Source organism: Mustela nivalis (genome assembly GCF_964662115.1).
Source record: "Mustela nivalis genome assembly, chromosome: 2".
Lineage (NCBI taxonomy): Eukaryota > Metazoa > Chordata > Mammalia > Carnivora > Mustelidae > Mustela > Mustela nivalis.
The window spans coordinates 874,115-887,115 of record NC_139021.1 but is presented as its reverse complement, the minus strand read 5'-3'; the positions used below and the strand labels follow the sequence as shown (position 1 = coordinate 887,115).

The 13,001-nt window shown below is 65.0% G+C and overlaps 2 protein-coding genes across 8 annotated transcripts in view; both read right to left on the bottom strand.

Annotated features, from left to right (window-relative positions):
* Positions 1-408: 408 nt before the first annotated feature.
* PUF60 (poly(U) binding splicing factor 60) lies at positions 409-12,879 on the bottom strand. Of its 7 annotated transcripts, none has more exons than XM_082720517.1 (12): positions 12,706-12,861; positions 8,298-8,381; positions 5,961-6,056; positions 5,756-5,845; positions 4,763-4,813; positions 2,425-2,586; positions 2,250-2,342; positions 1,885-2,098; positions 1,616-1,806; positions 1,336-1,471; positions 933-1,168; positions 409-833 (listed from the first exon to the last, which is right to left on the bottom strand). In XM_082720517.1, exons 1-12 carry the CDS (start codon positions 12,727-12,729, stop codon positions 534-536), a joined length of 1,677 nt encoding a protein of 558 aa, XP_082576643.1. In that variant the 5' UTR covers positions 12,730-12,861; the 3' UTR covers positions 409-533. The 7 variants fall into 7 exon arrangements, with proteins under 7 accessions (XP_082576643.1, XP_082576644.1, XP_082576642.1 ...); XM_082720518.1 differs by having other exon boundaries at positions 8,298-8,378; positions 12,706-12,810; XM_082720516.1 differs by lacking the exon at positions 12,706-12,861 and adding an exon at positions 11,788-11,803.
* Positions 12,880-12,882: 3 nt separating this feature from the next.
* EPPK1 (epiplakin 1) overlaps positions 12,883-13,001 on the bottom strand; it is a gene marked incomplete at its 3' end in the record, with an annotated part of 16,509 nt that continues 16,390 nt past the window's right edge. The window contains 1 exon segment of the mRNA XM_082719069.1: positions 12,883-12,905. Coding sequence (XP_082575195.1) covers positions 12,883-12,905 — 23 coding nt within the window.

Genomic DNA, 13,001 nt, shown 5'->3' with positions numbered 1-13,001 from the left:
AAGCCGAGGCCCGCCCTCGCCGCCGGGAACTACAAACCCCACAAGCCCCCGCGCTGCTGGCGCCTCCGAGAACCCGTAGCTGCCCCACGCACAGCCTGCCGGGAAGCCCCGCTCCCTTCCGCAAAGCACGCCGGGACGTGAAGTCAGCCTAAGGCCCGCGCTCCCGCGGGCGTCCTGCAGGCTTCCTGGCCGTCAACCCCCACCCCGCGCCTCGGTCCCCTCCCAGGGTGGTCCCCACGAACCCCACCGCGGCCGGTCAGCCGCCCCCGCCCGGCTCCTCCCGCGGGCCTTCTCCCAGCACCCCTCCCGAGAAGGGGCGCGTTCGCAGGCCCTCAAGGACCCCGCCTGTTCCTTCCCCCAGGCCTGCCCCCGGGAGCCCACAAGCACAGGACCAGTCACACAGGGAGGTCGAGGGCCAAGGCATCTGCACCTTTATCCCCACGTGGGCGGCTGGGCCTGAGACACCAACACATCACTCTCCAGAACCCCGAGGAAACAAGGAGCAAGTGCAAGTCCGGGAAACAGGGCCAAGGTCACGCGGAAAGGTCACTGTTATCAAAACGCTCCTGGTCATACACTTCAGCCACCACCTTGCGACCGGCAAACCAGCGCCCATTGAGGGCCTGGATGGCCTTGTGAGTCTCAGAGGCTACGGAGAACTCCACAAAAATCTTGACGATGATCTCCGCATCCTCCTCCTCGCCTTGCTTCTCCTGGTAGATGATGACGCGGTTGACAGCACCGAACTTGCCACACTCCTCGGTCACCTCCCCCTCCAGGTCATCATCGATGTCCTTGGGGTCCACCATGTTGCGCAGAACCATCACTGTGGACTGTGCGGGGGAGGGGACAGCTGAGCGCTGCAGCAGGCTGGACCACCACCCCCAGCTGCCCCCCACCGCCACCACCCTGCACAGGCCCCCACCGCCCACCTCCTGCTTGCGCAGCAGCTTCTGCATCACCATGTGGCGGGCGCTGCTGCCGGAGATGCTCATGTGCTCCTGCTCGCTCAGCATCTCCGGCCGCTCCGATTCGGGGAACAGCTCCTCCTCTTCCTTCTCCTTCTTGGGCTCCAGGAGACCCAGCGTTGGAGGGCTGGCCAGGATGGGGTTGACCACTCCCACAGAGGGGATGGTCACCGGAATGGGAGGCCGGGCTGGGGTCACACCTGCAGCAAACCCACCAGGTCCAGCAGTCACGCTCCCCCATCTCCGCCCCTCCCGGGAAAGTGCCCCCCTGCCCCTCAGCCACGGCTGAGCAAGGTCCTACCCGCGCAGGGTTATGCCCAGAGGACTAACACGGGAAGGAGGGAAGGCATGACCCATCCAGGCTCACCTGTGATGACTCCTGGGGCCTGGGCAGCCATGACTGCCTGGGGCAAAGCCCCCAGAGGCTGGGCCAGAGTCAGTGCGGGGGAGACCAGTCCAGGCGTGGCCAGGGTACCCAGCACCGCTGCTCCAGCCACTGCTTCCTGCAGCCCAGAAGATCACCACACTCAGTCCCCAGTCCGGCCGCCTCCGCTCAAGACCACACCAAGAGCCAGCCCCCAAAGGACAAGGGAGGGAGGGAGGGGCTGTCACCCACAAATCAACTATGTGGCTGGGCCATCCCTCACCTGAGCGGTGATCTTGGCTGTGGCGGCAGCGGCGGCCACAGCCGCAGCAGGCGGGAGGCCTCCAGGGCTGGCAGGTGTGAGCAGGGGCATGGGGGGTGTGACAGCCTTGCCCACTCGCAAGTACTGGCCTCCCAGATCAAAGAGGTTCATGGAAGACACAGCATCCTGGGACGACTGGGCCTTCTCATACTCTGCAGGGCAGGAGCAGTGGTGAGGGGGAGCCACGGTGCGGGGGGGCCCCACCCTCACTGCCCTCTCTCCAAACTCACCGATGAAACCATAACCCTTGTGCTTGCCAGTCGTAGGGTCCCGGGCAAGCGTGCAAGATTTGATCTTGCCAAAGGCCTCAAAGACACTCTTGATGTCATCATCTGAAAGGTCCTGGTGCACGGATGCCACGTAGATGCGGTTGAAAGCTCGAGCCTCCTCAGCCAGCTGGTCTATGATGGGCTGGGCCTGGCCTATGTTACTGGGTCTGCCCACCTGGGAGAGAGGCAGGGCACAGAGCCCCCAGTCAGCACAGGCCTGGCCACGTCAGACTTCAGGCTTCTGGAGAGGCTGCTCGGCGTCACCTGGCTGACTGAGAACAGAGCACACACGTTCCAGCCCCAAGGCCCACCTCCCTGGCCCTCACCTTAATGTTCCTGCCTCCTAGCATCACCGAGTTCATCTGCTCCAAGGCGAGCTGAGCAGCTTCTGGGACCTCGTACTCCACAAAGGCAAAGCCCTGGGTACAGGAACGTGCCGTGAGGCCAACAGAGCCCAAGGTGGGGAGGGTGGGGCCTGGGGAGGGGCAGACTAAAGCCCACCTTGTGCTTCATGGTGACGGAGTCCCAGGACATGTCAATGCTCTTGATGGGTCCAAAGGGAGCAAAAGCCTGGCGGATGGTGTCCTCCCCAAGCTCATAGTAGATGGACCCCACGTAGACCCGGCACATGATGGCCAGTGCCCGCTGCCGCTGAGCTGCCATCTGGAGCAGGACACAAGGGGAGAGAGAGCCCCCGGCTTGTGAGGGGGTGGCAAGAGGCTGGGAAGCCCACTCCCCTCCTGGCCCACCTACCCATTTCCGCCGGGGGGAGGGCTCCCCACGCGGCAGCACAGTGCAGGCCCAGCTCCTGCGGTCAGGGTGGCAGGGGTCAACAGCACCCTACCCCCAGGAAGGAAGGTCAGGCCCAAAGGCAGGACACGGACGCACCCTGGCCCACCCAGGTCCTGGGCAGACTGGCAGCAAAGCTGACGGGGGCCAGGAGGCAGGGCCACATGCCCTCCCACCACGCCCATCTTCCAGTCTGGGGGCCAGGTACCCCACGCGGGGCTGGAAGATCCTCCCCGGGTCCTGGGCGAGTGCTCCAACAGAAGAGGGAAGGGGAAGCCATCCAGGCTGGAGGGACCCGCTAGCGTGGAGGCAAGAGAGGGGGCACAAGACAGGGCAGCTACTGCCCAGAAGAGAGCCCAGGGGAGGAGGTCAGGAGCCCAGATGGGGGCTCACTGGAGAGAGAACAAAGAGCAGCTGCTCAGGTGGGGGCTGGGCGCTCTGCAAGCCCCTCAGTGTGCCGAGCACCTGACCAAAAAGGGCTGGCTGGAGCTCACGCCGGCAGCCCCAAGGCCAGGCCCCCAGGAACATCAGAAGGTGGCAGAGCTGCCAAAAAGAGAAGCCCTGGGGCTCCCTGGAGTAGGGAGATAACAGGCCCAGCAGGCCCACAGCTCTGCTTGGGCAGACACTGCCTCTGCGCTAGGGCCAGCCGGGGCCGAGGGACCTTTCAACGCCCTCAGGGATGGGCTTCCCACTCGGGCCCCCTCTGCACGATGTGCGAGGCGGGGGGGGGGGGGGGGGTGTCCCCACAGCCACACGCAGTGGGCCACCAGGAGGAGCTGAGCCCTGGGGAAGACCACAGACCCAGGAGAGGCAAAGAAGATGGGGCCCTGGCTCGAACTTCTCCACAAACAGGGGCTCCCCTCACCCTCACAAGGCCCCTATAACCGGAGGCCAGTTTCCCTCTTTAGATACCATCGGACCTAGGATATAGACCAGGCCTTCCCCTCCCTCCAGGAAGAGCCTAAAAGTAAGGTCCGCATATCCCCCAAACTAGGAATCCCCCCCAAATGGGACTGCCCTCCTCAAACTGGGCTCCCAGAAAGTACGCCTCAGGCCCCTGCTGAGACCGAGGACCCCAAAGTGGAACTATGTCCCCTCTTGCACCAGGCAGCCCGACAGGAAGCCCCATGCCTCTCGGGTCACAACTCCCCAAGAGGGAGCAATATCTCCGCTTCAGTGGGGGCTTCCCGACAGGTGGGCCGAGAGCCCTCTCCCTGACACCCCCCGCCCCTGATAGACGCTTCCCAGAGAAGACACTGGGTCTGTCTGGCCGCACCTCCTGTGAGAGCAGCACACCAGGGATGAGCCCAGGAAGAGCCATGTTTCCCCCCTCAGACTTCCCAGAGCAGGGCCTGGCCTCCTCCTCAGCTTGCCTCTGGGAGATGGAGGAGCATCTCCTTCCCAGACTCCTCCGCCCATGGCAGCCAAGGCCTCAGGCACTGCCTCTGCCTCCTCCCGGGCCCACTCTGGGCTCAGCCCAGCCCCTGGCTGCTCCCTGGCTGCACGGCCCCTACGCCCTGCGGACAGCCAGGCCCAGAGGACCAAGTCCTCGTCCTTCCCTCTCCTGCTTGCTTGGCAACCCCGCGCCCCCCACCCCATCCAACCATCCTCCCTCCGGGTCTGATGGGGCCGGGAGTTTGGACTCTTCTCCCCTCGGGGGCCTGACCCCTTCTCAACCCCGGAGCCCAGGCAGCCTGGAGACCAGCAAAGCTGGCGGCCCAGGCATGGCACCTTGTGCGTGCGGGCGACACGGATGCAGCTGGGCCTGGCGTGGGCAGCTACCCTCCTGGCCTGCTGCCCTCCGCAGTTACCTGGCCGGTTAGTTTTAAGGCAGGACCTCAGAGCAGATGGAGGCCTCCCCAGGGGCGGTCCCGGCTGGGTGCCCGCCCACACCACTGGCCCCGCCACGCCTGGCGCTCTGCTGCGCTCGTCCCGAGCTGGCGGGCAGGGCCGGCTAGGGGAGCAAGGTCCCCAGCACGTGGGCTGCACTGCCCCCCTCTAGCCCTGACTAAGGACATGAGCCCCGGAAGAAGTGAGCATTTCTATTGACCGATTGCAAAGGTGAGAGAGGATCTCCAAAGCCCATTGTCACTGCTGCCATCTGAAAGACAGTAAAGACAGAGTTCAGTCTGTTGGAGCCGAGCAGTCTCCCGCTCTTGTCACACCTCACGCAGACAGCGGCAAGGCCCGGAGTCCCCGCCCTGCCAGGGAGGTCCGCCTGCCTTCCCAAACTGCCAGCCAACTGGCCAGCCACCGGCACCTGCCCAGGGGGGCCTCAGAGCCCCAGGTGCCCCGCCCCACAGCCTGGCCGGCAGGGCAGAAGGAAGGGAGGGGGAGGAGGGAGGTGGGGAGGGAGGAGGCGGCGGAGGAGGAGGAGGTGGTGGAGGAGGAGGAGGAAGAGGAGGGTGCAGATGGAGCACAGTGAAGAGCCAGGGCGTCTCCTCAGGGCCGGGCAGGGGGCAGGGGGCTCGAGGCCCAGGCACCTGTCAGCCTCGCCCTGGCCTCTTCCCCACAGCCATGGCTGCTTGTGGCCACAGGGCTAGAGCAGGAGGCTGCTGGAGGCGCCCCCAGCCTGTCCTCTCTGTCCTGGACCCCAACTCAGGTGGTCTGGACTCACTGCAGGGGTCGGGGCCTGACCACTCTCATCCGAGGCCAAGGGGATGGGAAGGAACGCCCCTACATGCTGCACCGCCACCTGGGTGCACAGGCAACCTGAGGCAACAATTTCAAGTCCAAGAGGAGGAGCCAACTCAGGGGGCAGGGCACAGCTACAGCGCCAGGGCAGGGAGGGGACCATGGGCACTCAGCAGACGGGTAAGGCTGGGCCACTCGTGGCCCACAGAGGAGCCTGGGCGCCCCAAGAACGAGTCCTTGAGAAACAGAACCACAACAGCTTGTGGGGATGGCCACAGGCACAGGAGGAAGAGAAGGAAGAGGAGGCGGAGGTGGTGGGGAGGGGCGGCGGAGGCTCCCCGGCCCAGGCGGGTGGGGCGGCCTCCAGCAGAGCCAGCAGCGAGCCGGAGCGCGGGGCCCGGGGGCTCACCTGCAGGTTGGTGAGCTGCTGCTGCTGGTGCGCGATGGTCTGCTTCACCAGCACGCTCTTGATGCTCTGCTCCATGGCGTACTTCTTGGCCTGCGGGAGGAGGTGGTGAGGGGCACTGGGGGGCCCGGCCTGCAGGGGGGTGCGCCTTCCTCCGCCCGCCGCCCCCCAAGCCCTGCCCGCGACTGCCCAGGAGGTGCGCTCTCACCTTCTGGAGGGCCTCTTGCTGCTCGGGCGTCAGAGGAGGCAGTCCCAGCTTCGCGGCTGTGCTCTGCCCGTTCTCCATCTTGATGGAGTCCGTCCCCTGCAGGTGGGCAGCAGGGAAATCATTAAGAACAAGCTCGAGAGCTCCCCTACACGGCCCCCGGGACCCCACCCCACCGGCCCCCGCAGAGCCGCACAAGGCCTCCAGGCCTGGCCCATTCCCCAGCGACAGGCAGCTCGGCCCCTCTACGATCTCCCCGCGCCTGTCCTATGCCTGTCTCCCCCAAGACCCATGCCACTGAGACAGGCAGGTACCTTGGGGGCCTTGGGACAAGCCAGAGCAGCGGCAGGGCCCTGGCCACAAGGCCTCCTCGGGAGTTATGAGGACGGGCAGCAGGCAGGAGGGGCCCAGTGCTCGTCGCAAAACCGAGCCCAGAGCTTCAGCCCCGAGCCGTGCAAGAGAGCTGGCCCCAGCCATCCTTTACAAGGCAAAGGGGTCGTGGTCCCCTGGATGTGCAGGGACTCCTCATTCCTGGACCACATGGCATCCACCCCCAACCCCCAAACCTCTCAGCCCCAGCTAGGCTCGCGGACTGCTTGGGCAGAGTTCTAGGGACCACTCAAGGAGCAAGTAAGGGAAAGGGTCTCCGTCCCAGCACACCTCCATGTAGCGCCCCACCCCCCCCCCGCAATGTTGAGAACCTGGAGCTGCTCTCCCCGGCCACAACACCCCATCTCCATCAAACTCCTCCCTGGGCTGTGCTTATTAGCCCCCGGGAAGAGAAGCCAGGAGCAGACCAGCCACGGAGGAAAGTGGGGCTGTGAGCACCCTAGCCAGGCAAGCATGGACACCAGGAGATATTCCGGGGGAGGGGGTACAGCAGGCACAGCCCGCTGAAGACAGACCCAATGCAACCAGGATTAAGTTTACATTCCTCTGCCAAAACCCATCTCTAAGCTGTCCCCAGGGGAGAGAACAGAGCCGTGCAAGGAAAAAGCAAAGCACAGCTACTGAGCCAAAGAGTGTGTGCACCAGGGGTCTGGTCACACCAGCCTGCCCACCAGCTCCCAGGGCCTGGCGCTACCCAGCAACTGCAAGGACAGACCACCGCCAGCCCCCTCCAGAGGGGGTGCTCTGCTGCAAACAGCACGCAGCCTAAGGAGGGACAGCGGAGAAGGCAGATCCCCAGCACACACATGAGGAGCAAGGACAGAGTTTCAAAGGAGGCAGGAAGGGGCCAGCTGACCCAAACCCCAAGAACCACCATCCTGACCAGCCCAAGTATTGGTTTTCCAGCACAGGGTCAAAGGGCAGGAGGGGCCTGGAGGCCCCCAGTCTGGCCCCTAAAGCCTGTCCTCTCCGCCCTCCCAGCTGGCCCCAAGCCCGCTTCTTCTTAGTGGGACAGAGGCCCTGAGAGCCAGGGGCTGTGACTCGGGAGCAGGCTGTCACCATGGTAATCAATGCCAACCCCCTTCCAGCCCCTTAGAAACTTTTCAATCTCTTCTTTGTCTCGATAAACAAAAGGCCCTTCTCCCATCAACCAGGGCAGGGGAGGACTGGCTAGAGGGACGTCCTGGCCCTTTCGCCCATCTGCTTCAGCCCCCCTAATTTCTCAGGATCCAGGCTGCATACCATGGCCAGCGCTCCCCTGAGTGTGCGGGGGGGGGGGGGGGGCCCACAAGAGGGCCCAGCTCCAACAGGCCCCCAGGCCACCTCGCTGAGCCCCCACTACAATCCACTGGAGGCAGGCGCTGCCATGGAGAAGCACAAAGAACCTTATTACCCAGCAACAAGGCCTGGCTCCACCTCCTATAGGACAGGCTCCCAAGGGCAGAACAACCCCAGCGGGACCAGATCTGCCCACGCCCACTCTGAAGCCCAGCCCAAGCCCCACACAGACCCCGTGCTTTCACTTGCACGGTATTCTGCTTTGTTGTTTTATTCAAATCTCAGATTTGAAATGGAAATCTGTGTTTCTGGTTGTTACTACCCGTCACAACCTGCGACAGCACAGCTGCCCTCTGGAATGGCATGATGGCTGGCAACTGATACCGGCTCTGGCTAAGCCCCCACCTGACCATCGTCACCACCTGCCCGAAGTCTGAAGGCACACGAGGCTGCGAGCCACCACAGAAGCAGGGTGGACGCTCTGGGGAGAGGCTGCAGCCAGGCGGGAGGCTGGGCGGTGAGGGAGGAGACAGGCACCTCTACCCAGAAGGCAGAGAAGAACCCCTCGGCTCCTCCCACCCCACCCCCATCTCTCTGGGCCCAGGGACAGGCAGGCAGGCGGGCGGGCGGGCGGGCAGGCGGGCCTGCGGGCAAGGACGCTGAGGTCAGTACCTGTGGAGGTTTCCATCTGTCTCCCGCTGCCACCACTGCCGCCGCCGCCGGCTCGGACCCCCCTCCTTGCTGGCCATTGACCTGCTGCAGGCAGGAAGGAGATGCTGTAATGGACAGTCATAAGACCACCCACCCCGGCCCTCTCTCCCCTTCCCTAGCTAAAGGTTAAGTGCCCATGGATGAGAAAGAGAATCCAGCTGGGGCACCGGAAGAGCCCAGCTCTGGCTTGGCTCCTGAACACCCCACAGTAGCCCACTCACCCCACTCATTCTGCCAGGACACCTGCAGCTGCCCAGGGCCTGGCACAAAGGTAGCCCGGCCTGGCAGAACCGAGAGGAGCCCGGAGTTGGCAGGGAGTCATCAGGAAAGGACAGGACAGAGAATAAGAGAGCTCCTGCCCCACCTCAAGGAAGGCAACCTCCCTGCACCGGAAGCTGCCCCCGGCCACAGAGCTGAGGGCCTAAGAGATCAGTTCCTCTCTGGCCAGCAGGCTGGGACAGGCCAGATGGGACGACAGGGGCACAGCTGGCCAGCCTCCCTCACCCCCTCCTAAGGCAGACCGGGGCACCTCTCTAGCAGCAACACGCCCCCTCCCCCGTTCAGCATCGGTCCCAAGGCCTTCCACAGACTCTGGTCAAGCCCACACCCAAGCCCCTCGTGAAGACCCTTCTGAGGAGGGCTGCACTCTGCATGACAGGGCCAGGCAGGGGCTCTGTGTGCACAGCCTCCCTCCCGCAGTGGACAAACTGCCCAGGGCTGGCAGCTGAGAGCCTGGCCATACCCCACACCCAGAGGGGCCGTGGAGGCACGGCCATGCAGCACCGGCCTAACGGGAGGAAGAGCTCCCAGCTCAACTCAGCAGAATGGCAGGAGTAAAGACAGGCCAAGGGCAGGAGGTGGGCCACGTCACAGGGAAGGGAGACTTGGTCAAAGGGCCTTGAGACCTACTCCACCTTCTCAGAGGCTGCACGGCCGGAACTGAGAGCAGAACACACTTACCCCACTCCCACCTTCTAAGACCTACAGCTCTCTAGGAACACAGGGACAGCCACGCCCACCCCATCAGCCCCGTACACAAAGTCAGAGGCGGACTTGGCCAGAGCGTGTCTGAGGCTTTGAGCCCCAAAGCAGACAGCAACGCAAGCCTGCGTGTGCTAGAGCCATGGCCAGCGGCACAGACGCTGCGGCTGACGCCCAAGCAGAGCCTCGGCTGAAGCTGCTCCGAGCTCAGCGACGCTGCTACATCAGAGAGAGCCGAGGACCGGGGCCCTTCTGACGTGGGTCCCCCCCAAGTGGGCATACGGCAGCTGGGGACAGGGCCAGTGTCCGGCTTGCCTCGAGTCCTCTGGCACCCCAGGAGCACATGTGGAGAGGAGGCTGCCCTGTCAAGGCCCACAGCAAGGCCCACTTCAGTCTGGGGGAGCAATCCTGTCTCTTGACCCACGAACACAGCCAACCTGAGGGCGCACTCATCAACAGCTTCCTGCTCTCCCAAACTAACGACCAGCCAGCACAGGAAGCGGAGCGCTGCTGAGGCAGGGCACCGCTCAGGGACTTCTAAGGAAAAGTCAGTCCAGGAGCAGGTGCTGCACGGGACATCCTATTGCCTCCAGAAGAGACCAGGTCCCTCGTCCCACAGAGCCTCAGCTTCCGTTCTCAGTACACACTAGAAGAGCCGGGAGAAAACTGTCACTTATCATCACAGCTGGTCACACGCGGTCACCCTCTGGCAATGGAAACAGGAGGCTCTGTGACCACAGAGCTCCCCAGCACCAGGCGGCAGTCAGTGCCGGAAGGGGTGAGAAGTCCTCTCTGGGAGGCAACACAGCCACTTGAGTCTGGGCCCCGAACTCCAGCACTGCCACTGCTCACCAGACCAACGAGGGTTATTTCCATCAGAAAACCAGAAAAGTTCAGTAATTCCTTAACACTCGCAGGTTTCTGGCTGCTCAGGCCTTGTGCCCGGGGGGCTGGCACGAAGACTCCGGGAGTCACTCCCTGCGCCGTCCGTCTCCGCGACCAGCAGCACGGGTGTGACCCCCGAGTCCGATCCACAGAGCGGAGCCGCTGCAGGGCACTCCCCATCCGCTCATTCCTCTGCCCGTGGTGTCCTGCTGGCTACCAGACGGCCAGGCTCTGTGCTGGGCACTTTGCATGCAGCAAAAACAAGACGAGACAGGTGCCAAGAGGCAGCCACGAGAGAGGACTTCTGTGGGTCGTGAGCACTAGCAGGAACATCAAGCACAAGATGCAAAGAAAGGGACTGAGGAGGCACTCGGGGCCTAGGCAGCCGCGGAGGCCGAGGAGAGAGGGTGCACGCCAGGGTGTTCAGGAGGAGGAGAGAGAGACAGAGCCCACAGGGAAGGCAGAGGGTCTGAAACCCCTGCCAGATGGAACCCAAGGGTAATGCCCCCAAGCAGGAGTGAGCGCAGCTGTCCCAGGGAGGGAAGAATGGACTGGTAAGTCAGAGACACACTGTGTGCCACCAGAAGACTATGTCCCTGACAGGAAGGGACGGTGGCCTGTTTCTGCAGCCACCGGGTGGAAGGCACGAGTGACAAGAGCACTTCTGCATCCTCCTGTGTCCTTCCCTAGCAGATCACTAACAACCCAGTTCAGTGCCACTCTACCCTCCCAGAAGAGCCCAAACCCGTGTAAGGGCAGAAACCGGCGTTGTTCAGCAGCCCCGGACCCCAAGACGCAACAGGTTCTCACCACGCCCAACGAAGGCGACAAGAAGACAGACTGTCTGGAAATCTGTCTGCTGAACAGGTAAGAAGAGGAACGGATCAGGCCACAGCCTGGAGCCCACGCCCGGAATCCGATATACGCTGGATTCCGGATCTTTACAGCCTCCCACACCCACGGACACGTGCACGGGTTAACCTCTGGAGAGAACTCCCGGGCAACACAGCCCTACTGCAAACCTCAGCTTCCAGGGTGCAGACTTGGTGCCCACGCCCACCTGTACCGGGATGCCCGTCGGGCACTGTGCCACAGCGGGGCAGAGACCGCTCTCCCCTCCGTCTGCAGCTGTGCAGGTGCTGCCAGTCAGAGCCTCGGGCAGCCACCGAGGCTGAGCGCGCTCGGGGGACGCCCACCACCCACCCTCGGTGGCTCCTCTTCCTCCTCCACATTCCACACCTTCCCGGGAGCGTGGGGCCCCATCTTCACGCCGCCGCCTCCTTGGCCGCTACGTGGGACGCGGCCGAGTCCTCCACCCCATCTCTTCTCTAACTGCCCCCTCGCCCAAGTCACGTGCTCCTGGGCTTCAACGGGAAGACGTGGCAGAAAGGGGATGGCCAGGTCTGCGAATCCCACCCTGGGCTCCCCTAACGGGGGGCCTCTCTTCCCTGGGGGTCCGCTCTCCCCCCGGGACACGGGTCCAGCCTCCCTCCTGTGTGCAAGCCCCCAGCTCAGGGCCTGGCCAAGGCCTAGCTCTAGCCTAAGAAGACTCCGTGACCCCAAACGTCTTCCCTATCCTTCCAACCTGCAGCCACCTGCCAACGCGGCCTTCACAGACAGGCCCCATCATGTCCCTCTGGGTGCAGGTCGGTGGCAGGTAACGGGGATGAAGGGACGCCGTGAAGGGCCAGGACACTCATTTGAGAGGAGAAGGGAGACGTCACCGTGGGAGCGCGGCACCAGGGCTCTCCGTCTAAGCGACTCACTCGATGTCACCAAGAAGTAGGTGAGCCCTGAGCGGGGCAGGGCGGGGGCGGGGGCGGGGCCCCCCCGTGGGTGCCCACAGCACCCCGAGCACAGGTCCCTCGGGCTCGCAGTCCGTGGTCTCCGTGTCTGCCCGACCCGCCAACAGGGCAGGGGTTGCCTGCGGCTCCCCACGGGGGCCCGACACCCGTGCCCGCCCGAGAGGAACGGCTCGAGGAACGTGTGTCAGCACGATCCCCACTCCTCGGTCCGGGCGGAGCCCCTGCTGGCCGGCCAGCCCTCCCCGCAGAGCACCCGCGGGCCCCGCGTCCTGCCGACGGGCCCCGCACGCCCGGCGGGCCCTGCGCTCGGCCGGGAGGAGACGCCATCCCTCCCAGCAGCCCCGCCGTCCTGTCCGGGCCACGGGCGCCCGAGCTGGCACAACGCTGCGACGGGCGCCTGGCGCCGCCCCGAGGCCGCTCGCCCCGGCCAGACCCGCGGCTCCCGAAGGGGGCCGCGCCCCGCGCGCCGCTCGGGCCCCCGACGCCGTTCGCCGGAAGCCGCAGCCCGCGAGCCGGAAGCCGAGGCCGCGGGCCGGCCCCCGCCTCACGCCCGCCCCGCCCCCGCCCCGCGCGACCAAGAGCCGCGAGGGCCCGGGGCCGACGGCCGCGTCTCCGAGGGGCCTTCGACGCCCTGGCCGGGCCGACGACTGCCCCCCGCCAGCCGGGCGGCGGCCCGCGGTAACGGGCGGCTCACTTACGAGAGCTATGGTCGCCGTCGCCATCTTGCGTCCGTCGCGGCCGCCGCGCGCGCCACACGCTCCTGCTTCTTCTGCGGTCTCGCGCGATCTGGGCGCCGGCGAAAGAGCCCGAAGGAGATCGGAAGTCTCGCGATAAAAGGCTCTTTCCCCTTCGAAGGGGTGGGGCTGGGGGAGGAATCAGCTTCCGGTGTGAGGGAGGCCTGTTAAGACCCCGTAACAGAGCGGACGGAAAGGGGCGGGGCGGGGGCGGGGCCGGGCGGCTCTGGGCCGGGCGGGGGCCGCGGCGCGCGCAGCCG

Coding starts and splice junctions, on each gene's coding strand:
- PUF60 (XM_082720517.1), bottom strand. CDS start 12,729: ATGGCGACGGCGACCATAGCTCTC. Junction 4,814..5,755: donor AGCAGCTCACCAACCTGCAG/GTGAGCCCCCGG, acceptor ACTGTCTTTCAG/ATGGCAGCAGTGACAATGGG. Junction 2,587..4,762: donor CTCTCTCACCTTTGCAATCG/GTCAATAGAAAT, acceptor GTCCTGCTCCAG/ATGGCAGCTCAGCGGCAGCG.